Here is a 23,018-nt window from a genome sequence, read left to right as displayed (position 1 = left end):
ACCAGGATTCTTGCGAAGACATCTTAAGTTGGGTTTTAAAGAGAGGACCAGTTGAAGAAGCAAACCGCGAAGACGGTCAGGAAATTCCCTGAAACATTTGGACACACAGTCTCGCATGCCTACGGAGACGTTGTTGGAGGAGGTCATCTGGAGGACGTGACTGCCAGTTGACCCTTGAGCTGGACACAGGCAGTCAGAGGCTGCTCACCCCTTCCGTGTCCTTGGAATGTAGTCTGCCCACGATTCCCACAGTGAGAGCTGTTTCAAGGACACAGACTTGAGAGGGCAATGTGTTGTTGTGACCAACTGGATGGTTTACGTGACTGAACCCAGTTAAGGCCTCTGTAGAAACTTGAAGATTCTGGTGGGCAGGTGCAGAGATCTACTCTTCTAGCACTGCCCAGGACAAGCCTCGTACGTAAGTTCCCTTGCTTATTAAACCTGCCACCTACCAATCTGGAGTGGCTGTCTCTCTCTTCAGTCTCTCTTTGCCCTCCGTGTATGGGGCCAGTTTACAAATCAACATTGGCAAGGCTGCCAGGAGACCGAAGAAATGGGCCTTGGGAAAGAGGCACCTGCATGGGCAATCTTGGGAAACGCAGGCTGGTCTAATGTGCTTGTTTGAGGAACTGTGCAGGGCGAACCGCGGCGAAGACGGGAGATGAATGTCTGCAGGGTGGGCTGGCCACTGATGCCCAACTAGAGGCTGAAACTCAAGTTGGAAACCTGGAAGAAGAGCTGAGGCTAGAGAAGGACGTGCAGTGTCCACTGTTCTGCTCACTTCGGGGCTGGCAGGCGGGGTGGGGCAGCGGGATGATAAATTGGAGACATTACTGTGCAGTTTACAAAGCTAGCAGCTCGAGAGCTGCCTCAAATTAAGGTCCAAATGCTTTTGACAAAGCCCGACTGGACGCTAAGCGGTGGAATCCCCAGGAAAGTGAAGAGAGGGAAGGGGAGGGTGTTGTGATTGACAGTAAAACACACGAAACACCCCACGCCACAGGACCCCTATGCAGAAGAAAACAAAAACCAGGCGATGACCAGCCCAGCCAGCGGGGCAGCCCCCATTCAGGAAACGTTCATGATGAGAGAATAAACATCCACTGAGATTAGTGATACAGCTGCCAAATTCCAGCAAAAGGCCAGGGAAAGTATCCAAGCATGGTTAGTGTGGCTATGGGGTTGGGGGGCGTGGGGATGATTTCCCTGGTTGGGCAGGAGGCAGAGAAAATGAGCAACATCACCACACAGCCTGCCCTCCTGAAGCATCTGCATAGGACTTGGGGGCTCGAGGTCCTCACTTCCTTATAGATTGGATTATTCTAACCTGCAGGGAGACTTGTCCCAATATGGGGGGTCTCCCTGGGCATGTGGGACCCTGGAAGTCTATAGAGGAGGTGCAACAACTCCTTAGGGAGTTGAGAATGAGACAGGCCATCTATGCTCCTATCTTTGAAGGGCCTGATCAGGCCACATTCACTGCAGGAATGAAAGCCAAGATACTCCAGTCCGCCCCCATCACCTGGTATGGGACACTAATATCCACGCTGAGCCCAGTTGCGGGACAAGACATTCGTGATGTTGGGCAATCCATTGCTGACCTAGAGGAAACCAACAAATCCCAGGAACAGTTACATACTGGCCTGCAGGAAAGACCCAAGACAGAGAGGGAGCTCGAAAAGCCAAAAGGCTATCCTGAAGGGCTGTAAAGGGTTTGGTTAAAGTAACCCGGAAACAAATGTGGTTTGACCTCATTGCTGCTGGGAACGCAACTGAAAAGATACATCGGCCATCCAGTGCTGTGTTGGTTGGCCTGTGGAAAGCCTTAAAACCTGCATAACATTTCAGAACTGCCCACTTGGCCCTACCATCCCTGACGCCCTGCCCGCTCCAGCAGAGGCCTCAGGGATTCTCCTGTTTGAGGTGGGTGCTTTCCACGTGCCCAGGTTATAGGATGCAGGGCAAGACTGCTTCCAGGTGAGGCCCACTGGAGGCAATCGGAGGCCTCCTGTGGAGCTCACTACTGGTTGACCTTCCAGAAATAAACAAAAGGTGACAGCTCTGGGGACTTCCCTGTGGTCCAGTGATTAAGACTCCACGCTCCCAATGCAGGGGGCCCAGGTTCGATCCCTGGTCAGGGAGCTAGACCCTGCATACCACAACTAAGACCCGGTGCAGCCAAATAAATAAATAAATTTTTTTTTTTTTAAAAAAAGTACAGCTCTGGTGGATACTGGAGCCGGATGTACTCTAATTTCTTTTTTTTCTTCCTTCCTTTTTTTTTTTTGGCTGTGCCGCACAGCTTGCTGGATCTTAGTTCCACACCCTCCCCTTCCCTCTCTTCACTTTCCTGGGGATTCCACCTCTTAGCGTCCAGTCGGGCTTTGTCAAAAGCGTTTGGACCTTAATTTGAAGCAGCTCTCGAGCTGCTAGCTTTGTAAACCGCACAGTAATGTCTCCAACTTATCATTGAACCCGGGCCACAGCAGTGAAAGCACCGAGTCCTAACCACTGGACCACCAGGGAATTTCCCCAGATGTACTGTAATACACGGTCACCCTCAGAAGTTTTCTGGCCCCCTCAGCGCCACTGAATTATAGAGCGCAAATGGTTATAGTCAGGAAGGTCCTTTTCATACAGCAAATTGCGTGTTCTCCCTGCCCCTCCACACCCCGAGAATATGAGATATTTTTTTGAATTTTATTTTATTTTTTATACAGCAGGTTCTTATTAGTTATCCATTTTATACATATTAGTGTATACATGTCAATCCTAATCTCCCAATTCATCCCACCACCACCTCCCCCACCACTTCCCCCCCTTGGTGTCCATACGTTTGTGCTCTACATCTGTGTCTCTATTTCTGCCCTGCAGACCGGTTCATCTGCACCATTTTTCTAGGGAGAATATGAGAGTTTTATCACTCTAATACCAGAGAATATAGTGGGCATTGATATCCTACAAGGTCAAGCTCTGCAAACCTATGTCTGCGAATCTGCCTCTGGGTTAGAGTAATCAAACCAGTGATGAGGGGAACACCAACTGGGAACGGTAAGCCTGCCACCCCCGGGGAAGAGTGGAAATTGTCAAACAATATAAATTGCCTGGGTGGGTGGGGCTTAAGGAAATAGAAGAAACTATTCCAGAACTGCACTGAGTGGGAATGGTACGTTCTGCCCATAGTACGTTCAACAGCCTGGTATGGCTGGTAAAAAAGCCAGATGGCTCATGGCGGATAACCGTGGACTACGGAGAGTTGAACAAGCCCCCATCCATGTGTCTGTGCCCAACAGTGCCACCGTCTTCTATACCTTGGCCGCCGTCCTAGGAACGTACCATGACTTAGTGAATGCTTTTTTCAGTCTACACCTGGCCACTGAGTCACAACATCAATTTGCCTTCATGTGGGAGGAGCAACAATGGACCTTCCAAGTGCTTCCTCAAGGCCACCTGCACAGCCCCACCACATATCATGGGATGGTAGCCTAAGACCTGTCCCTATTCTCCTTCCCCACATCAGTAAAATGGGCTCATTACATTGATGAGGTGATGTTAACATGTGAAGACTTGCCTCTGCTGCAGGACCTTCTGCAGACTTTGCTGGAACATCTGTGAGGACGAGGATGGGTGGTGAGCCCTCAGAAAATTCAAGGCCCAGGCACCCCCGTAAAGTTTGGGGGAGTTGTTTGGTGGGGTAAGACACGCATTGTTCCAGAAGCTGTGATTGATAAGGTACAAGCCTATCCAACCCCTAAGAATATGAAAGAGGTGCAAGCGGGAGTTCCCTGGTGGCGCAGTGGTTAAGAGTCCGCCTGCCAATGCAGGGGACACGGGTTCGAGCCCTGGTCCGGGAATAGCCCACATGCCGCGGAGCAACTAAGCCCGTGCACCACAACTACTGAGCCTGCGCTCTAGAGCCCGCGAGCCACAACTACTGAGCCTGCCTGCCACAACTACTGAAGCCTGCGCGCCTAGAGCTCATGCTCCACAACAAGAGAAGCCACCACAATGAGAAGCCTGCGCACTGCAACGAAGAGTAGCCCCCGCTCTCTGCAACTAGAGAAAGCCCCCATGCAGCAACGAAGACCCAACGCAGCCAAAAATAAGTAAATAAATAAATAAATTTATATTTAAAATAAAAGAAAGAGGTGCAAGCTTTTGCAGGGATTTTGGGGTTTGGGGGGACTTTTATTCCCCCCCTGGCACAGTGCCTCCATCCCTTATGCCGCCTGATGAAGAGAAGGCACACGTGGAACTGGGGATCAGGGCAGCAAGCTGCCTTTGAGATGGAAAAAATACTAGTGAAGCAGATGGCAGCTCTGGGCACCTCCCAAGCAGGGCAACCGTTTAAGTTAGATGTGTCTGTGACTCTGGAACACACTGTGGCAGAGACAACAGAAGGAGAGGAGAGCACCCTTAGGATTTTGGTCCCAGCTCTGGGGGGGGGGGACAGAAACCCCAATGCACCCCTCATACTCCTAGCAACGTACACAGAACACCCCACCAGCTATAGCCTCTCACGAAAGAACAGCATATCATGGTAAGAACGTCCCTTCCTATCAAGGGCGGGGTTGAGACTCCGTTCTATGGACCCACCTCTGCCATGGCTCAACCCCCACGTTGACTAAGTGGCCCAATTGCAACAGAGGGGCACCCTGCCTGCCAGCCCACTGTCTCTAGAAATTCAAGTGCTACTAGGCCCTGAAGAGTATCTAGATCCTCCAAATTCCCCTGCCTCTGTACCTGGGGTGGCCCCTGCAGCCTGTAGAGAGGCGGAGTGGGGGCAGGGATCCCCGCTGATGCCTGGTATACAGTTGGGTCTAGTCGGGGCAACCCACCCACATGGACTGCAGTTGCTATTCTGCCCAACACTGACACCATCTGGATGGAAACAGGAACGAACTGCAGCAGCCAATGGGCTGAACTCAGAACAGTTGGGCTGTTCTAAAGGGATTAACCCTATGGCTTGGACAAAGGGAAGCTGAGAGATGGATGATCCAGAAATCAGCCGTTGTACAAGATGTGTGAAAAGACATTTGAGTTCATCTGCAAGAGTCTGAGGCAGTCCTCACTGTCTTCCACATCCTGGCTCATAAGGCACTGACATCCCCTGGCAATCAGAAAGCTGATGCCCTAGCCAGGGTACAAGCCCTAGCAACTGACCCTTCAGTAGATACAGCAGATTGGGTGCATTGAAAAAGCAGCCACTGTAAAGCCTGGGTGGGATGGCATATTGCCAAGGATACCTGATTGCCCTTGAAATATGGTGACTTGGTTAATGCGGTAACATCATGACCTATGTGTTCTAAACAATGCCCGAAGCAACTGCCGAAGGAGTCTGGGGGTATGCACCGGAGTTCCCAACCAGTGAGGGATTGGCTGTTGAAACATGCTACACTTGGAATGGAACATGCACCATTAAAAGAGGGGAGAAAGTGGGAATTCCCTGGTGGTCCGGTGGTTAGGACTTTGAGCTTTCACTGCTGAGGGCATGGGTTCCATCCCTGGTTGAGGAATTAAGGTTCCGCAAGCCATGCGGCCAAAAAAAAAAAAAAAAGAGGAGAGAAGGTGAAGGTCTGGCCTGGCATATCCCACCACGTGGCCCCCGCCCCCGCCCCCATCCTCACAACTGACAGTGTTGCCTCCCCAGCCAACATGTATGGTATGCACAACCAGGTCAAGTGCCTAAAGCTGCCACCTCCCTCTCCTCAAGGCCGGGTGGGCACGTTCTGTTTTCCACTGTTGCAGTCATTTGGCCGCTGTCTTGTTTCCCTCCATTGGCCTGGGGAATGTTACAGCACACACAGGTGCCCTTACTAACTGACTGCATCCAGCAAGCCTTAAATGATAACCAACAAAGCCCGTCCTTAGGTCTCTAATGAGAAAGCTGTCCTCCAAAACAGGATGCCTTCGGACATTATTACTGCCATGCAAGGAGGCACCTGTGCCATTATCCAGAGTGTTGTGTACCTGATGAGTCCGCTAATGTATGTTCTTTACTAAGCCCCTCCTGCGGCACCCCCACTGCCTTCGTCAGCCTGCAGCCCCCTCACCTAGTCTCTATCTCCACCCCTCCTCCAGCACCCAACCTCAGAGCAAGTTAGAGGGAGATTGGCTCTGCAACCCTGCAGGCCCTTTAAGTGGCTGCTGCCACTCCAGCTCCTTCTGCTGGCTTCCGGAAGGAGGACGTGGACCGCAGGGCAGATCTGGAGCCTCAGCTTGACCCCCTGGTGAGAGGCAGCTTCTGGGCGAGTGGGATCTCTCCTGCTGAGTGTTGTCTTAGGGCAGGGGGCAAGGAGGGGGGTGAGTGGGGCTGTCTCCTTTTGGCTCATTTAGCCTTGTTTCTTCCTTACACATCTGGCTTCCACATGGGAACACAATTACAATAGTAATACCACTAGTAGTAATAATAATAGTCAGGGCCTGCTATTAAGACTTCTATACCAGCACTTTTGGGCATGATCTCAATTAATTCTTATCACAATCCACGACATAGGTATTATACCCGTTTTGCAGGTAAGAAAACGGACTCGGAGAGGGTAGGACGTTGCCTAAGGTCCCATGACTCGTGGGAGCCAAGTCACAAGCCGACTCTCCCCGCACCCAAGTCCACCTAACTCCTACTGCTGCAGACACCCCTCGGGAATCCAGGGACCACTCTCCCTGCCCTGAGGCGCGCTTGAGGCGTGACCTTGGGCTAGCTCCTTCCCTTTCTGGACCTCGGTTTCCGTAGTTATAACCTGGGTTAACACCTTCTTTCCTGATCATCCACCCGCCGCGCGCGCCAGTGATCACACAAGTGCGGTGCAGTGAAAAGTCCCTTTTCATCCCCAAACCGCACACCCCGGGGCCGCAAAGGAGAGCGCGGGAGACAGCGGCGAACCAGGCCTTTATTTCGGGGCGGCAAGAGGAGCTCCGAGCTCAGGTGCCCCCAGTTCTCCGGCTCCGGCCTCCGCCCCGGCGCCGTCTGAGCCCTCGGCGGCCTGGTCGCCGAACACTGCTTGGTGCGCAGCAGCGACATAACTGCAGCCGCTGGGGTCGGAGAAGCGCAGCTGTATCAGGGGCAGGAAGCGCTCGGTGGTGAAGTAGCGCAGGGCCGGGCGCGGGGCGCGCAGCGCCTGGAGGAAGACCTGCAGCGGCGGGAGAGGCGCGCTGGCCGGGGCTGGGCTGGGGAACCGGAGCGCTGCCCCCGCTCCCGCAGTCCAGCCCGGCACTCACCTCGGTCACGTCCTCCGGGTCCTGCCCCGCCTCAAAAAAGATCTGCTCGGAGTGGCTCAGGTAGCGGGAGAAGAGGTCGCGGGTCTCGGCGTCCGCGCGGTCCAGCACCCCGCCCAGGCCGCCCTCCAGCTTCTCGGGGAAGGCGGTGTGCACCGGGCCGCACTCGATGAGGCTCAAGCTGCCGGCGGGAGAGCGGCGAGTGGGCGGGGCCGAATGCGAGTCCGGGAGGGAGGGCCGGAGGGGGGTTGCGCCCGGCTGGCGGGCGCTTAGGGTAACCCGAGCGTTTGAAAGCGGTTTACTGCCGGAAAAGCGCCCCCACGTCCCTTGGAGGGTGTGAGAGAGGCTCTGGCGTCATTATGCCACCCTGGCTGGGTCACTTACAGCTGTGTGACCTTGGGCCAGTCACCGAACCTCTCTGGGCCTGAGCTGCCCACTAACAATACCGACACCTCACCAGCTAGGTCGGCAGGTGGAGTGAGAGGGCGGGTGCCAAACGCCCAGTACTGTGCCTGGCACACAACAAACGGGAGCCGCACTAAGGAGGGGCCAGGGAGAACGCCTGAGAGCGGTTCCAACAAAACAGGGTGCTGGGGTTCCCAAAGTCAGGGTTCAGAGGGTCCCGGAGGCGGGGCGGTGACTCACTGGACCCCGAAGGGCTGCAGCAGAATCGCCAGACTCTCGCACAAACCCTCGATTGCAAACTTGCTGGCGCAGTAAACGGCGTTGAAGGGAAGAGCTTGGAGGCGACAGGAGGCTGCTGAGGCGCGTCGGGGAGGGGAGCCGCGGGGAGCGGGAGGGGCCCGGGGCAGTTTCACCAGGTCCCACCCCTTTTATTAGACCCCCGACTCTCCCGTTGAGCCCCGCCTCCTGCGCGCCTCTGGTTCTTCCCCGGCTTCCACTCACCCATCAAGCCTCCCATGCTCCCGGTCACCAATATGCGTCCCGAGCGTCGCCGCTTCATGTCCGGCAGGAAGGCCTGCAGCATCCGCACGGTCCCGGTCAGGTTCACGTCCAGCACGGAGCCCACGGTGCCCTCCTCGTGTGCCTCCAGCGGCCCCACCAGGCCCCGGCCTGCGTTACATACTGCGGGGAGAGAGACCGGACTCCGCCCGCCTCACGCACGGCCCTCCTCCCCGCCTGTCCCCTCGTGCTCCCTGGGCCTCGGGACGTCTTGGTTTGGACACAGGGTGAGGAAGGCTCTTGCAGGGAGACTCACCCAGCACGTCCACGCGGCCCTCGGTCACGCGTGCCCGGGCAGCGGCTATGGAATCTGCGTCCCTCACGTCCAGCTGCAACATCTCCAGGGAGCCGGGAGGGCACCCGCGGGACCGGGCAGCCTCCCAAAGTGGGCCCTGTGTCGTCAGGTCCCTCAGCGTGGCGTACACTGGAGGTTCAGGGAGAGGACGAGGCTCTGAATTTCGGGCTTACAATCCTACTTAGGCCCCCTTGGACCAGGAAGGAGCTGGTCTCTCCACCCCAGTCCCCTCATGTACCTTTGAAGCTCTGGGATGGGTCGGACGCCAGGCGCAGGGCCAGGTGTAGGCCAATGCCGGAGGAACAGCCAGTGATGAGCACCACGGTGCGGTCCATGGAGCTGTGCGTAGGGAGCGCCCCGGGACTGCTGGGCGCTGGTCTCTGGGATGGATATCACCTGCTTCGCCCCGCCCCTGCCCGCCGGGGTCCCCACCCCTTGTTATGTCTGCAGCACAATCTCAAGGCTGAGACCTCCCGTGGGTCCCTGGCCTTCTCTCCCCAACCTACTCTAGGTCAAGGCAGAGATGAGGCCACTACTTAAAACACCCCTTCTTAAGTTGCTAGTCAGAGGGAGGGTGAAGCTTTGCAAACAGGAGGTGTGGGCTCCCATGTGGGCACTGAGCGCCCTGGGCAGATCTTTGCCTGGCAAGCCTCTGTCCCACAGGGACAATTATAGTTGCCAAAGTTTGTTGCTGAGGGTGTGAAAGTAAATGTTTTGGAAGGGGGTTCTCAGTTCAAAGGTCAGGGGTTAGTTTAAAACTGAGGGGGGCTTCCCTGGTGGCACAGTGGTTAAGAATCCGCCTGCCAATGCAGGGGACATGGGTTCGAGCCCTGGTCCGGGAAGATCCCACCTGCCGCGGAGCAACTAAGCCCGTGTGCCACAACTGCTGAGCCTGCACTCTAGAGCCCGCGAGCCACAAGTACTGAGCCTGCACTCTAGAGCCCACGTGCCACAACTACTGAAACCCGCACGCCTAGAACCCATGCTCCGCAACAAGGGAAGCCACCGCAGTGAGAAGCCCGCGCACCGCAACGAGTAGTAGCCCCCACTTGCGGCGTGCCGCAAACTAATTAATTAATTAATTTTAAAAAAGAATATTGGATAATTGGAGCTGAGCACTCAGGAACTTGACTGCTGCCAGGCTCTTGGTTTTAATTCATGCTACATGAAAAGTAAGACAAGCTTTTGCTAACTGGACATACATTTAGCGAATGCTAAATGTTTCCCCTGGGGAGGTGTCCTGTCTCTTCAGGGAAACATGGTCAGTATTCTGTGAAGTTACCCTGGCCTAAATGATTACTTGTTCTGACCAAGGTATTTATTAGGCTATTTCAAAGTCACAGCATCCGAAGAATGTCAAATAGTTCAGCTAGCCACAGAGTCTAAGATCCTGTATCTCCTGGCACTATGGAAACACCACACCACTGACCTAAGTGATTCACTTTTTTCAGTTTTTCAATATTTCATCAATATAAAACTACTGCCACATCCTTATACTTTCTTTTATGTCTTCTTCAACCTAGGAGAGACCTCAAATCTAAAAGTATTCTCTATTTCTCATCATTAGCAAATGTTTTAGCTTTCTAAATATTTGTATTTAACTCTTGTTTCTAGGGTTTTGTTTTTGCAGTTTAGAAACGTTTAGGAATATTAGGACTTTATCCCTTCTGCTTGATACAGCAGGGGTGAACTACTAGCCAGTCTAGCCTAAGAGAAAAGTGAAAAGATTCTTCACCAAGCACAGTGATTAACCCGATACAAGTTAGATTTAGAAGGAATGTTGTTTAAATTACTTCTTCTAGCCTGAATACATGAATTCTTTCAGATCAGGAAAGATTAGAAAAAGAAGCCTAAAAACTCTTAACAATGTGACTCTCAGTGGTAAATGAAAATGAGAAGCAGCAGCAGATTATAATTTGGTTTATGGGATGTGATGGATGTGCTATGATAGGAAACCTGAAATGATGGTTGAATTGGTAAAAAAACAACTGCATAAAATTTGCTGTAAGATATATAGAGACTTATTTTCTGTACTATTCTTTTTTAAAAACTTTTTATTTTATATTGGAGCATAGCCGATTAACAATGTTGTGATAGTTTCAGATGCATAGCAAAGCTACTCAGCCATATCTATGCATGTATCCATTCTCCCTCAAACTCCCCTTCCATCCAGGCTGACACATAACATTGAGCAGAGTTCCCTGTGCTATATGGTAGGTCCTTGTTGGTTATCCATTTTAAATATAGCAATGTTGTACTAAAGTATTCTTATAAGAAAAATAAGTATTTGTAAAAGAGGTTTCCTGTGTCAAGTATTTGCGCAATCAGAGCTGAATTGTAGATATTCTTGTAATATCTAGTTATTTTGAAAGATTTATATAATGAATTTTGGATATATGACCAATAAAACTGATGAAATGAAACAAACAAACAAAACACCCGAGGAAGCTGAGGTAAGGGAGCAGGGAGACCTGACCTCACCAGTGTCCATGCTATAGCCCTGAGTCCTCCCCGGCATCATGACATTGACATTCTGACACACAGGTCGAGGTGATTCGTCAGTTTATTAAGTTGTATTAAAACAGTACTTTGATCCCACATTTGGGATGGTGGAGGAAGGCGGCTCGGCTCCCTCCAAACCTTCCGTGCTTGATCCCATCAGCATGAATTCCTTCACCCAGGCCTGGGGAACTCCTGTGATGCTTGCCTAGCCCCAGGCCCTGGGAACCTGCCCAGGCCTGGAGTTTGGGGAAAACGTGGCCCAAGCGTGGTTAATCTGTCACAAGGCACCAGCCACCCACCGGGGGTAATATTTGAGGAAGAGCTTCTTGGCCAGGTCCACTGTGTCTCCTTGGGGCTGGCTAGGATACCTCCTTGTGCTGAGGACGAAGGTCTGTTCCAGCTGGAAGGCGTTCTTGTCAAACTGGTGCTGTTGGAAGGGGATGCCTCGGACCAGGCTCTCAACCAGTGTCTCCATGAAGAGCCGCCAGCGGGGGGCGTAGTAGTCGGCCACCAGTCCCGCTAGCTGCTTGTTGGCGTAGTCTAGGATGTTGCCCTCTGGCCCCCACAGGGTCAGCTGGTAGCGGCTGTTCTGCTCATAGAAGCGGGCCTCAGTCTCACTGACGGCAGCCACCCGGGCCCGCTCCAGCCAGCTGCCCAGCAGGAAGTGGCTGTCACTAGCCAGCACCTTGTCCAGCGCGGGCAGGAGCTCATAGGCCAGGACGCCTCCTGCCCTCATCAGGGGAACCAGCTCCGTGTTCAGATAGGCGGTCCTCGCCTCTTCGTAGTACAAGCTGACCAGCTCCTGGACTGCCTGGCGAGTGACATCCACCAGGTCGTAGCAGAAGGCCGGGCTGGTGGCCAGGGTAGGCGTGGCTGCCAGCAGCAGCCGCCACGCCTCCAGTACATCCGATCGGTTGTACCAGACAGCGGTAGCCATCTGTAGGGATGGCCGCCTGACCAGCGGGCTGCGATTGTGTCCACTGCAGCCCTCGCCAGAGCAGTTGTAGACACTCCTGAGAAGCAGCCTCCACGCTGCCTCTGCGGTCCCGTGGGAGACCCCGTACCGCCGGGCTGCAAAGCCCGCCACCCAGGCCCCCAAATCTGCCACTGGGTCCTTCCGCCAGCCCAGCTCAGCCATGAGGGCGTAGACCACCTCGTTCTGGCCGATGCCCTCAGGGGCCATGCCCGTGCCTACCATGGTGGAGTTGGGGAAGAGGCGGGCGGCTGTGGGGCCTCGGTTCACAGACTCCAGGGCCCCAAACAAGCCGTGGTTGCCCCCGAAGTTATGCAGCATGCACCAGATAAAGGGCTGGCCCTGGAAGGAGGCTGTGCGGACGTACACGGGCTGGCTCTCAGCAAACAGGTCCAGAACCAGGAGGCGGCCACGGGGCACGGCCCCCAGCACGGCCCCCACCTGGGCGGGCCCCCAGAACTCGGGCTGGTGCTGGAAGAGCCAGCCTTGGAGCAGCCATACGGCGTCAGGGTCCACTGTGGTGGGACAGTGGGGACAGAAAAGAGGGTGGTAAGAGAAGAGGGGGCAGGAGAGCATTCACCCCATTGTACAGATGAGGAAACAGAGGTCCAGAGAAGTTAAATGACTCTATCACAGGACACTCCTTCCCCTGAAACCCACACCCCCCCCTGCCCCCCGCGGCCAGAAGGGCATTCCACAACACACGTCCTTCCCATCTCCTCCTCCTCCCACTGGGAGTGCCAGGGTAGTGCTATAAAGCTTTACAGAGCATCAGAATTACCCAGAGGGTTGGGCCCCAGCCCCAGTCATTCTGATTCAGGAGGTAGGGGAGGTGCTGAGATTTGCACATCCAGGGCTCCAGGGTGATTCTGAAGCTGCTGGTCCCGGGTCACACCTGGAGCACTGCTGCTCAAAGCCTGAGCCTATGCTCCTTCCTGGCTGACACAGAGGCCTCCCAAGCCATTCCTGACCTGGCCCCTCTCTGCCCTTCTCCTGTAAGTGGCAGGAAGGAGAGCTGGGTTCACATTTGTGCACCTAGAAGGGCACCTACCAGCTTGGGGCACATCCCCTAACCTCTGGCCTGTGTTACCTACTTCAGCATGGAGGTAGAGACCAAATTAAATATTTTCAATAGCTAGCACTTAATGACACTTTACTCTGGGCCAGGCATTATTCTACTTATAAGGTAGCCCATTTTGCAGATGAAGTAGCTGAGGCACTGGGAGGGAGGTGAGTCGTCGCAAGTCTCACAGGCAGGAAGTGGCAGTGCCTGCGTTGGAGCAGGGTATCCGGCTCCAGAGCTCACCTCTCAACCACCGTGTGATTAAATGAGATGATGTGTGTGTGTAGAAATGCTTGGTAAACTGTAAAGTGCTGTGTGTCACTGTGAGGTGTTATTATTCCCAGTCCCTCCGCCCACCCCCCACTGACCTCTGCCACCCCCATCTCCCTGAGGGTCTGGGGGGGCTCCCCTTTCCGACCTCCCCTGGCACCGAACCTGCAATCATGGCCTGGTAGACAGTGGCGGTGGCTGCAGCCAGGTAGGAGGGCTCCGAGGACGGTGGCTTCATCTCGTTGAAAGTATCGGCACCATAGATGTGATCCGTGCCAAACTCTTTGGTCAGCTCCCGCAGGAAGAGGCTCCCCACGATGGGGAATAGGGGGTCTTCCGGAGCCAGGAGGAAGGAGCAGGAGTAGGAGCAGTTGAAATGTCCCCAACTGCCCATCTGGGTGATATTGATCTGAGGGAACACCCTAGTTGGGGGGGGGGGTGTGTGTGTGTGTGACAGTTCAGACATTTACTGGAGGCTGACACAGTAGTCATCTCCAGCCTCACTAACTTCTGCAGTTCCTGGGTCGTTCATGCCTCTGTGCCTTTGCACATACCGTGCCCTGTGCCTGGAGCCCTTTCCTCCTCCCTCCCTGCTTATGCATCTGGCTTCTCCTCGACATCCTTTAAGTTTCACCTGTCTGGAAAGCTTTTGCTGTCTCTCCCCCTCCCACTGGCTGAAACAAATGACATCACCTCTGCTCTGAGCCCTTGCTGCACCCTCCCTTCCCCAAGCAGAAGTGACCTTGACAGAGAATTGGGCCCACATATATTCCTGTCCTTATCACTGTATTGTATCCCCCTGGCAACGTATCTCCCGCTGGGGGCAGGGCCTCTGTGCACCTTTGTGGCTGCATCCCCAGGCCCCAGCACAGGGCCTGGTTGGGCAGCCCCGGAGAGCCTGACAAACATTGGCTGAATGTACAAATGAGGTTCCTGCTGTCCAGTTGGGGAGGCCAAGGAGTGGCCAGTGAGGCCGGCCACGTGTGCTGAGCGCTGACAGTGGCAGGAACCAGGTGCTCATGTGCATGAGGGAGGTGGTAACTGATGCTGGGGGCCCCCCCGCAAGGCTTCCTGAAGGAGAGGAGGTCTCAGCTGGACCTTGAAGAATTTTGCCAGCCGCAGGAGAGGATGGGTGGGTAGCACAGAGGAACAGAGGGGCAGGAAGGACAGAGGAGACCAGTGCACCCCTACCATCACTAAGAGCTGCCATTTGCTAAGACTCCATGCCAAGCCATATATACATTTTACAAGTGAGGAAACTAAGGCACAGAGCAGTCACGTAATCTGTCCAAGGTCACATAGCTAGTCAGTAACAGAGCCAGGAATCAAGCCCAGGCCTACATCCAGAGCTTAAGTTTTTCTTTAAATCGTGTCTTGCAGGGGAACATAAATTCTCTAAGCTGAATGGAGGGTGAGGGGGGCATCACCTTGTGAGAGCCTTGGGGACATGCCCTGCGAACGCTGGCAACACGGGGATCATGCCAAACGAGCGCATCCGGTCAAGGATCCGATGCTGCGAGGAACGGGAGGGGCGGCGGTGAGCACGGCCCCCCGAGGCGGGAGGCCTTCACTCTCTCAGAGCACATGGAGTCCCCACAGTTCAGTTAAGAGCCCCGGGGTGGGCCAAACACCACCCCCGACCCCAGGCCTGTGACTCTCCAGCACCAATTCTGCTCCTTCCCTTCCCCATCCTTTTACCTGCAGGTAAAGCTGCTTGAGGTGCCAGGAGGGGGGCAGGGGGCCACTCCAGGTGTGCAGGTTGCCCATGCGCCCCCAGGCCAGGAAGGCAGGACCAGTGAAGTACTCATCGATCTCTGTCTGGGTCAGGCCCAAGGCCAGATACACCTGAGGAGGAGGCCGAGCCCCACACATGTAAATCGTTTATCTCTATTCATTGATCCATTCACTCAACAAACACACATTCATCTCTTCTCTGGGCTGCACCCTAGAGTTACTAAGACAAAATCTGATCCCTGCCTGCGAGGAGCCCAAAGTCCGGGAGAAACAGATCCGTGACCAGGTGAGTTTGCGAATACATCACCCTTGTTGCATGGGTGAGGTGAGGCACAAAGGGGTTCTCCCCAAAATGTGGAAGGGGCCTTAGAAGGCTTCGTGGAGCAAGGAGGGCTAGAACGATGGGTGAGGGCAGCTCTGCAGGGAGCTTAAGCAGCCCCAGGTGCAGCCAGAGCGCTCAGGGCTCAGGTATGGAAGCTCGAAGCCGGCAAAAGCCTGAAGGCGATGGGGAGCTCTTGAGTGTGTTAATAGTGGAAGGTCTCCACCAGATTTGCAATTCAGAAAGGACACTCTGGTGGAACTTGGAGAGTCAGGAGTCTTGTTTTGAAAGGAAAATATTGCTTAGAGAGGTCTTTAAGCTCTCATGGCTGGGAGGCCATTAAGGCAGTGTAACTTTGCGTGTCTCAGACTGGATGGAATCTGACCTTTTGATCTGATCAAGTTATCCAAAGAGCCTACTAGAAATTCAAGATACTTATTGGACTCTTACCCTAAAATAACTCTCAATTCCTTATGAACAAATATTTTCCAGCTAACGTCAGAGTCAGTCACAATTCTCACGAGGCAGTTAACAATCTCATGGCTTTAAAAAAAAAATTAGCCCCTCTTTTACTTCCTCAGAACACTCTTTCAGGATTACCCGAGCCCGTGTTTCCCAGATTACAATTAGTAAAGACCCCAGATGAACTCTTCTTATTTGCAGCCTCCTGCATTATTTTTTGGTTGATGCTGTTCAGAGGCTCTGGCAGACTGGGGTCCAGGCAGAGGGGATGAGAGCCTGAACTGGGGCCATGGATAAGGATGGAGAGGACAAGGCAGATCAAGAGCTGCTAAGGAGACAGAATCCACAGAAGCAGCTGACTGACCCACATGGGGGTGGGGAGAGAGGGGAGGCCGGCTTCTTAGAGTGTTTACAGTAGGGTGCTGGGGTCCAGCCCTGGGTAAGTGCTCCTGTGTGTTTGTCTCAACCATGGAAGCTGGAAGGCTGGAGCCATCACTCCTGCTACCAGCGCTTCTGGAGCCCTAGTCTCTGTGTGCCAGATACTGCGTTGATGTGGGGGAGGCGGGATGCCTGGGGTATGGTGGGCACGCACCCGCTGCCAGATGGCCTCCTGGCCGCTCCAGGCCAGCGCCAGGTTGATGCCGTTCAGCGCCATCCAGTCAATCTCCTGCTCCCAACGGGCCCAGTCCCACCACACGAAGGAGTAGCTTTGTGTGCACACGTTCTGGTAATAGCGGTACCTGCAGGCAGGGGCGTGAGCTGGGGCGTGGCCCTGGGGGCAAAAAGGATGTCCCTCATCCCTGAGGGTCCACAGCCTGGGGAAGAACTTGGAGGGCAGCCCGGTCCTGGAACAGCTCTCCACACCACCCAGATCTAACCCAGAAAGGAGTGGCTCCAGACGTGGCCTCTACTGCTTCACTCCAGGATCCACTCCAGGTGGAGCTTGAGCTTCTGAGGTGCCCACCCACCTGCGCCCAGCACTCAGCTCCCTAGCCTCCCAGATATTTGGAAGAACATATTCCGTTTTCATTCCTACTCTGTGTGCAGTGTTTAAGTGCCATGTGGCAAAGTTGGCCCCTGTCCTGAAGGGGGGTATCCCTCTCCCCACAGTCTAATTGGGGAGGCAGCTGTGTGAATGCATCACCTCGGTGCAGTGGGGCAAATGCTAGAACAGAGGCCTGTGACAGGGCTGGGGGTCATTCCTCAGTAAGCATCTTCGAAGAGAGGGGTGGGGTAGGAAAGGAATGGCATTTACCGATCACCGATTATGCACCACAAATTCTACACCCCGCACCGTGCAAATCCTCACCATCAAAGCGGCACCACTGCACGGTAGATGACATTATTTCCATTTTTCAGATGAGCCAGCCGAGGCTCAGAGAGGCTAAGTGACTTGCTCAAAGATACAAGGCTTTTAGAATCAGACCTGGGGTCTGAAGCCAGGTCGTGCGACCCTAAGGCCAGCGCTTGCTGGCAGCCCGGCGCTGGGGGTGGGGAGGGGCGGGGACTTCAGCTTGGGCTGGCGCCCGGGGGAGTGGAGGCGGCGGGGAGCTGCACGGGAGCCGAGGGGCGCGGTCCGGCCGCGGTACCTGTTGGGCGTGGCCTCGGTCAGTTCCTCCGGCACCGCGGGCAGCGGCTGCGGCAAGCGCAGCTGAGAGCCCGACCAGGCCACGTGGCAGCCGCAGAAGTCGCGCAGGTAGCGGTGCAGCCCCGCGGCGGCGGCCACGCCCGTGGAGCCGAGCACCCGCACCCGCGCCCCGACGCCGCCGCCGCTCAGGCGGTAGGTGTCCAGGCCGGACTCGGCCGCTAGGGCGCGCTCCACCGACACAGAGAAGGCGGCCGCCGGCCCGGGTCCCAGAAGCCGGGCCAGCAGCTCCCTCACGGCCGCCGCTTCCCGGGCCTCGTCCCCGGCCGAGCCCCCCGCCGCGGTCAGGAGCAGGAACCCCAGAGCCGCGGCCACCGCCACGGCCTCCATGGTACCGCGGTCTCAGCCCAATGGGCACCAATGGCGACTCGGGATCAGGGGCGTGACGGCCGCGTCCAATCAGCTGCGGACCTCAAGTCACGCGGAACTGAAGGTAAAGCACCGGCCGGCGGCTGAGAGACCAGCTTCCGGGTTCCACACCAGCTCCTGAGGGTGTTTTCTGACCACGCGTGGTGCAAGAGCGCGTGACTCTGGTGACTTCAAAAGTCCGGGGCCGGATGTGACTCGTAGTCCTTCACAAATTCCTTCAGGTACAACGCGCTTTCACATGCAGATCACTTTCCTTCCGTCCATCCGACCATCCAATAAATATTTGAAGTTGATTTTGTACCAGGCACTGCCACCCCTCTTCCGGGGAGACCTACAAACCAAGTACTTATATAAACAAAGATTTACATTATGCAGTTGACCCTTAAACTTTGCATGTGTGTTAGGAGGGCCGACCCTCTGGCAGCCAAAATATAACTTTACAGTCAGCCCTCCTGTATCCAGGGTACCGCATCCGCGGACCATGTAGTACTGCAGCACGTATTTATGGGAAAAAATTCCTGTACAAGTGGACCCGGGCAGTTCAAACCCGTGTTGTTCAGGGGTCCACTGTACTTGTGATGCTGTGCACGGTTCCCAGCCAAAGGCTTCCAAAAGGAAGTGACATTTAATCTGAATTAAGTTGGGATTGACTAGGAGAATACCATTCCGTGAAGAAAAAAATGCATATATGAAGACCCAGGAAGGGTAAAGAAAGAGCTGAGCAGATCTGAGGAACTAAAAGGTCGGGAAGTTGGAGGAGGGATGCGCCATGTGAGCCTGGACTGGCCATGGGGCAGGGCCTAGTGGGTGTGACAAGGGCTCTCATGTGATCTGTAAGCGGTAGCAGCAGCTGAACAGGATGGGAGTTATCTTCATTTTACATCCTGGGAAACTGAGGGCCAGAGATAGGAAGTGACTCTGCGAAGATCAGTGACCAGTAAGACAGCAGGTCTGGGACTAGAAGCAGGAACTCTTAACTCTCAGATAAGTGTTTTTGCCACTATCCCCCAAGAGATGCAACTTTTCAGGCTGCTTACCAGCAAGGAGGGTTTAAGTGGGGCTGTGTGGTGGCCAGGAGTGGTGGGCCCTTTTATAAAGACTGCACTTTCTAAAGGGATTCTGAGTCCTTTTGGAGGCAGGTGTAGATTTTTCCAGATTGTCAGGCCTGAGTGCAGCTGCTTAGAGACAGGGAAGGGGTCAGAGGAGGGTTGCCAAGCCAGGAAATCCAGAGCCTGGACTGAAAGAGAACATGGGAGTCCACTGAGCTTGCTCTGCCCCTCTGCCCCCTGCCCCCAGCTGCAGACTCAAGCTGCAGTGCCCCCTGCCTTGTTCCCAGCTCAGCGAGCAGCTAGTTCAGGAGGTGCAACCCTGTTCCACCCAGTTCCTAATATCAGAAGGTTCTCAGCTTTTCCCAGAGAGCAGCTCCTAGACCTGCCCAGAGAGATGGGCCCTCATGGAGCTATAGCTTGTGGCCCCCCAGGCCTCTCTACACTCCCTCCAACACCCCCTTCCAAACACCTCTGGCTTCAGGTGAGATTTGTCGGACTCTCCTCCTCCCAGGACCTGTTTTACCAGCAATTTGGATCTTAGGGAACACATTGCTTGGGGGAATTGGGCTGCAGGTCCACCGTCAGGCTCAGGGTGCCTCTCTGTGGGGTCTGGATTCATCCAGAATGGCAGACGGCTGCTGGCAGGGGCAGCAGGTTGGGGACACCATCCCGGGGGGTTGGTAGCACATTCACAGCCTGAGCTCATGGATGCTTGGCAAGAGTGTCACCGATTACTCCGAGTGTGTCACACTGTCTTTCTCATCTTCCCCACCAAGCTGGGAACTCTTTGAGGACAATAGGGGGCTGGTTGAAGAAATTAAGTTGCATCAATAGGATGAAATACCAAGCATTTGCTAAAAAAAAAAAGAAAAGTGAGGAAGATGTGTTGGTGCTGATTCGGAATGTTCTGCAAAGTATATTTTTTAAAAAGAGGTCAAGGAATTCCCTGGTGGTCGAGTGGTTAAGACTCAGCACTTTCACTGCCGAGGGCCCGGGGTTCAATCCCTGGTCGGGGAACTAAGATCTCACAAGCCGCACGGCCAAAAAAAAAAAATTGAAAAGATGTCAAATCAGGACTTCCCTGGTGGTCTAGTGGGTGAGACTCCGCACTCCCAATGCAGGGTAGTTCGACCAGGTTCGATCCCTGGTCGGGGAGCTAGACCCTGCACGCATGCTGCAAGTAAGAGTTCTCCTGTGGCAACTAAAAGCCTGCATGCTGCAACTAAACATGTCGCAACAAAGATACCGCGTGCCGCAACTAAGACTCGATGCAGCCTAAATAAATAAATAAAATATTTTAAAAAACCAGCTAAATATTGAGTTTATAAAAAAAAAGATGTCAAATCACTGGGTATAGTACATCCCATTTGTTGTTTTTTTTTTTTTAAGGCTATGTAAATAGTGCTCGCTTCGGATGAGGTACTGGGACGCTGGAGCAGAAGACTTACTTTTATAATAGGGCCTTTTGTACTGTTTGATCCTTTTACCACGTGATATATTTTATTACTTTTTCTCTCCGCTCCTATCTCATCTCTTTCGTTCCTGCCAGCCTCCCCTCTGTCTAGGCACCCCAGAATCCCTCCAGATCCCTTGTCCCTCTGCCCTGCCAATCCAGTTGCCTGCCTGTCACAGCCCTGCTAGGATCCCACCCATCTTACCTGTGGGGAGGAACGAGTCCTTCCCTGTCTGGCCACCAGGGAGCAGCCTACGCCTTGCCTTGGGTAGGCTGGAGAGGGAAGGGCAGGCAAACAGGCTCAGATCTGAGGGGAGCTCCAATGCCCTTTCCACCCAGGGCTCCTGGGTAGAAAGAGGCACAGTACTACCCAGGTCCCCAGTGAGGGACAGGAAAGGGGGGAGGGGTTCGGAAGGTGGTGATGGAATTGTCCCCTATCTTTATAATACTGAGCAGGCCCAAAGTCACCCTCTCCACATTGGTTCTAGGATGGGAAGAATTCGCTGGTTGGGGGCACAGACTCACTAAGCAGATGCCTGGGGTCCAGGGATTCCACAGGAGGGGATCAGGGTAAAGGCCAAGACTCTTAAAAATAGGAGCAATGGAGCCATCCTGTTCCCCACCCCCACCCCAGGGCTCCTGGGAATTCCCACACCCTCCAGGGCTCAGTTCCCAGTTGGTCCCATCTTTAGCTGGCTGGGCTGGAAGCAGCCCAAGGCCCTAGATCCTGGAAGCTCAGCTTAGCCAATGACCCACTGGCCCAGGTCTTCTCATCCAGGCTAGGGAGGAATTTCTTCCCGGGGAGGTCCTAGTCCTCCCTCCCCAGCCCCATTTTATTGATCTATACTAGAAAGTTTACCAGTTTAAAGTGTACAACTCAATAGTTTTTTAGTATGGCCACAGAGTTGTGCAACTGCCACCATAATCTAATTTTACATTTCATCATCCCCCAAAAGAAACCCTGCCCCCAACCCCATCCAGCAGCTGGTCCTAGGCAACCACCCATCTACTTTCTGTCTCTACACATATGCCCATTCTAGACATTTCACATAAATGGAATTATACATTATGTGGCCTTGTGTCTGAGGTCCATTCTTGTTGCAGCATGTATCAGTACGTCATTCCTTTTTATTGTAGAATAATACCCATTGTATGGATATACTGCCTTTTGTTTACCCATTCATCAGCTGATAAACATTTGGGTTGTTTCCATTTAGGGCTATTATGAATAATGCCTCTATGAACACTTGTGCACAAGTTTGTGTGTACATTTTTTCATTTTTCTTGAGTAGAAATCTAGAAGTCAAATTGCTGGGTCCTAAGTTAATCCTACGTTTAACATTTTGAGAAACTGCCAGGCTGCTTTCCAAAGCTGCTGCACCATTTTACAGTCCCACCAGCAGTGGATGGGGGTTCCAGTTTCTCCACATTCTTGTCAACACTTGTAATTTTTTTTTTTTTTTTTTAATCTTTGGCTGCGTTGGGTCTTTGTTGCTGTGCACGGGCTTTCTCTAGTTGTGGTGCATGGGCTTCTCATTGTGGTGGCTTCTCTTGTTGTGGAGCACAGGCTCTAGGCATACTGGCTTCAGTAGTTGTGGCACACGGGCTCAGTAGTTGTGCCTCGTGGGCTCTAGAGCGCAGGCTCTGTAGTTGTGGTGCATGGGCTTAGTTGCTCTGCGGCATGTGGGATCTTCCCGGACCAGGGCTTGAACCCATGTCCCCTGCATTGGCAGGCGGATTCTTAACCACTGCGCCACCAGGGAAGTCCCTAAACTTAATTGTCTTTTTAAAATTATTGCCTTTTTAGTGGGTGTGATGTGGTGTCTCCTCGTGGTTTTGATTTGCGTTTTCCTAATGACTAATGATACTGAGTACCTTTTCATGGGCTTATTGGCTATTCGTGTTTTATTTGGAGAAATGCCTGTTCAGATCCTTTGTCCTTTTAAAAACTGAGGTATTTGTCTTTATTACTGAGTTGTAAAAGTTCTGTATATATTCCAGATACAAGTTCCTTATGAGATACATGCTTTGCAAATATTTTCTTCCAGTGTGAGGGTTGTCTTGATCCTGTCCTTCGAAGCACAAAAGTTTTTAATTTTGCTAACCGAACTTATCTTTTATCTTCTTTTTTATCACTCGTGCTTCTGACGTCATTATCTAAAAACCACTGCCTAACCCAGGGTCAGGAAGATGTACTCCTATGACTTCCTCTAAGACTTCTCTTATGTTTAGGTCAGTGATCCATTTTGAGTTAATTTTTGTATACAGTGGATAGCAGTCCAAATTTGTTCGTTTCCTTGTGGGTACCCAGTTGTACTAACACCATCTGTTGAAAAGACTGTTTTTTCCCCAGTGAATTATCTTGGCCCCTGTGTGGAAAACCAGTGGACTATACATGTTAGGGTTTGTTTCTGAACTCTCAATTCTAGTCCATTGATTCCTAGTTATCTATCTGAGTCAGTAACAGAGAAGAGGTTAAAAGGGCTCATTTTCCTGAATGTCCACCCGCAACTTTTTGAGGAGTGGATGCTGGGTGTTGTACCCAGGGCTGCTCCAGGGCAGGTGGCCCGTCAGGGAGGAGAGGGTTTGCGGAGCATGGAAGGAACGGGGTGTTCCCGCCCCTCCTGGAGCAGCAGTTGGTGGCCTGCTGCTCACATTCCTGGGCAGCCCCTGCCCTGGAGGCCCCAAGAGGGAGGAATGGAGAGG

At 53.6% G+C, this 23,018-nt stretch overlaps 2 protein-coding genes across 3 annotated transcripts; both read right to left on the bottom strand.

The window, feature by feature from the left end:
- Positions 1-6,455: 6,455 nt before the first annotated feature.
- HSD17B1 (hydroxysteroid 17-beta dehydrogenase 1) lies at positions 6,456-8,812 on the bottom strand. The gene is made up of 6 exons (XM_036837348.1): positions 8,712-8,812; positions 8,435-8,602; positions 8,122-8,301; positions 7,861-7,954; positions 7,219-7,396; positions 6,456-7,130 (listed from the first exon to the last, which is right to left on the bottom strand). Exons 1-6 carry the CDS (start codon positions 8,806-8,808, stop codon positions 6,891-6,893), a joined length of 957 nt encoding a protein of 318 aa, XP_036693243.1. The 5' UTR covers positions 8,809-8,812; the 3' UTR covers positions 6,456-6,890.
- A 2,206-nt stretch (positions 8,813-11,018) lies between these two features.
- On the bottom strand, positions 11,019-18,122 carry NAGLU (N-acetyl-alpha-glucosaminidase). Of its 2 annotated transcripts, XM_036837346.1 has the most exons (6): positions 17,386-18,118; positions 16,389-16,536; positions 14,980-15,126; positions 14,709-14,794; positions 13,447-13,703; positions 11,019-12,463 (listed from the first exon to the last, which is right to left on the bottom strand). In XM_036837346.1, the coding sequence occupies exons 1-6, from the start codon at positions 17,769-17,771 to the stop codon at positions 11,253-11,255; spliced, it is 2,235 nt and encodes a 744-aa protein (XP_036693241.1). In that variant the 5' UTR covers positions 17,772-18,118; the 3' UTR covers positions 11,019-11,252. The 2 variants fall into 2 exon arrangements, with proteins under 2 accessions (XP_036693241.1, XP_036693242.1); XM_036837347.1 differs by lacking the exons at positions 14,709-14,794; positions 14,980-15,126; positions 16,389-16,536 and having other exon boundaries at positions 17,386-18,122.
- Between the last annotated feature and the right edge of the window lie 4,896 nt (positions 18,123-23,018).

Source organism: Balaenoptera musculus, chromosome 20 (genome assembly GCF_009873245.2).
Source record: "Balaenoptera musculus isolate JJ_BM4_2016_0621 chromosome 20, mBalMus1.pri.v3, whole genome shotgun sequence".
NCBI lineage: Eukaryota > Metazoa > Chordata > Mammalia > Artiodactyla > Balaenopteridae > Balaenoptera > Balaenoptera musculus.
Note: the sequence above shows the minus strand (reverse complement) of the source record. Positions and strands in the feature narration are given on the sequence as shown.

What these genes read in the sequence shown, in the direction of transcription:
- HSD17B1 (XM_036837348.1), bottom strand. Translation starts at nt 8,808, where the DNA reads ATGGACCGCACCGTGGTGCTCATCACTGGCTGTTCCTCCGGCATTGGC. An exon ending in GAGCATGGGAGGCTTGATGG is followed by an intron (nt 7,955 to 8,121) that starts GTGAGTGGAAGC and finishes GTCGCCTCCAAG; the next exon opens with CTCTTCCCTTCAACGCCGTT. An exon ending in CTGCAGCCCTTCGGGGTCCA is followed by an intron (nt 7,397 to 7,860) that starts GTGAGTCACCGC and finishes TCCCGCCGGCAG; the next exon opens with CTTGAGCCTCATCGAGTGCG.
- NAGLU (XM_036837346.1), bottom strand. Translation starts at nt 17,771, where the DNA reads ATGGAGGCCGTGGCGGTGGCCGCGGCTCTGGGGTTCCTGCTCCTGACC. An exon ending in TCAAGCAGCTTTACCTGCAG is followed by an intron (nt 14,795 to 14,979) that starts GTAAAAGGATGG and finishes CGTTCCTCGCAG; the next exon opens with CATCGGATCCTTGACCGGAT. An exon ending in CTACCAGGCCATGATTGCAG is followed by an intron (nt 12,464 to 13,446) that starts GTTCGGTGCCAG and finishes GTCCCACCACAG; the next exon opens with TGGACCCTGACGCCGTATGG.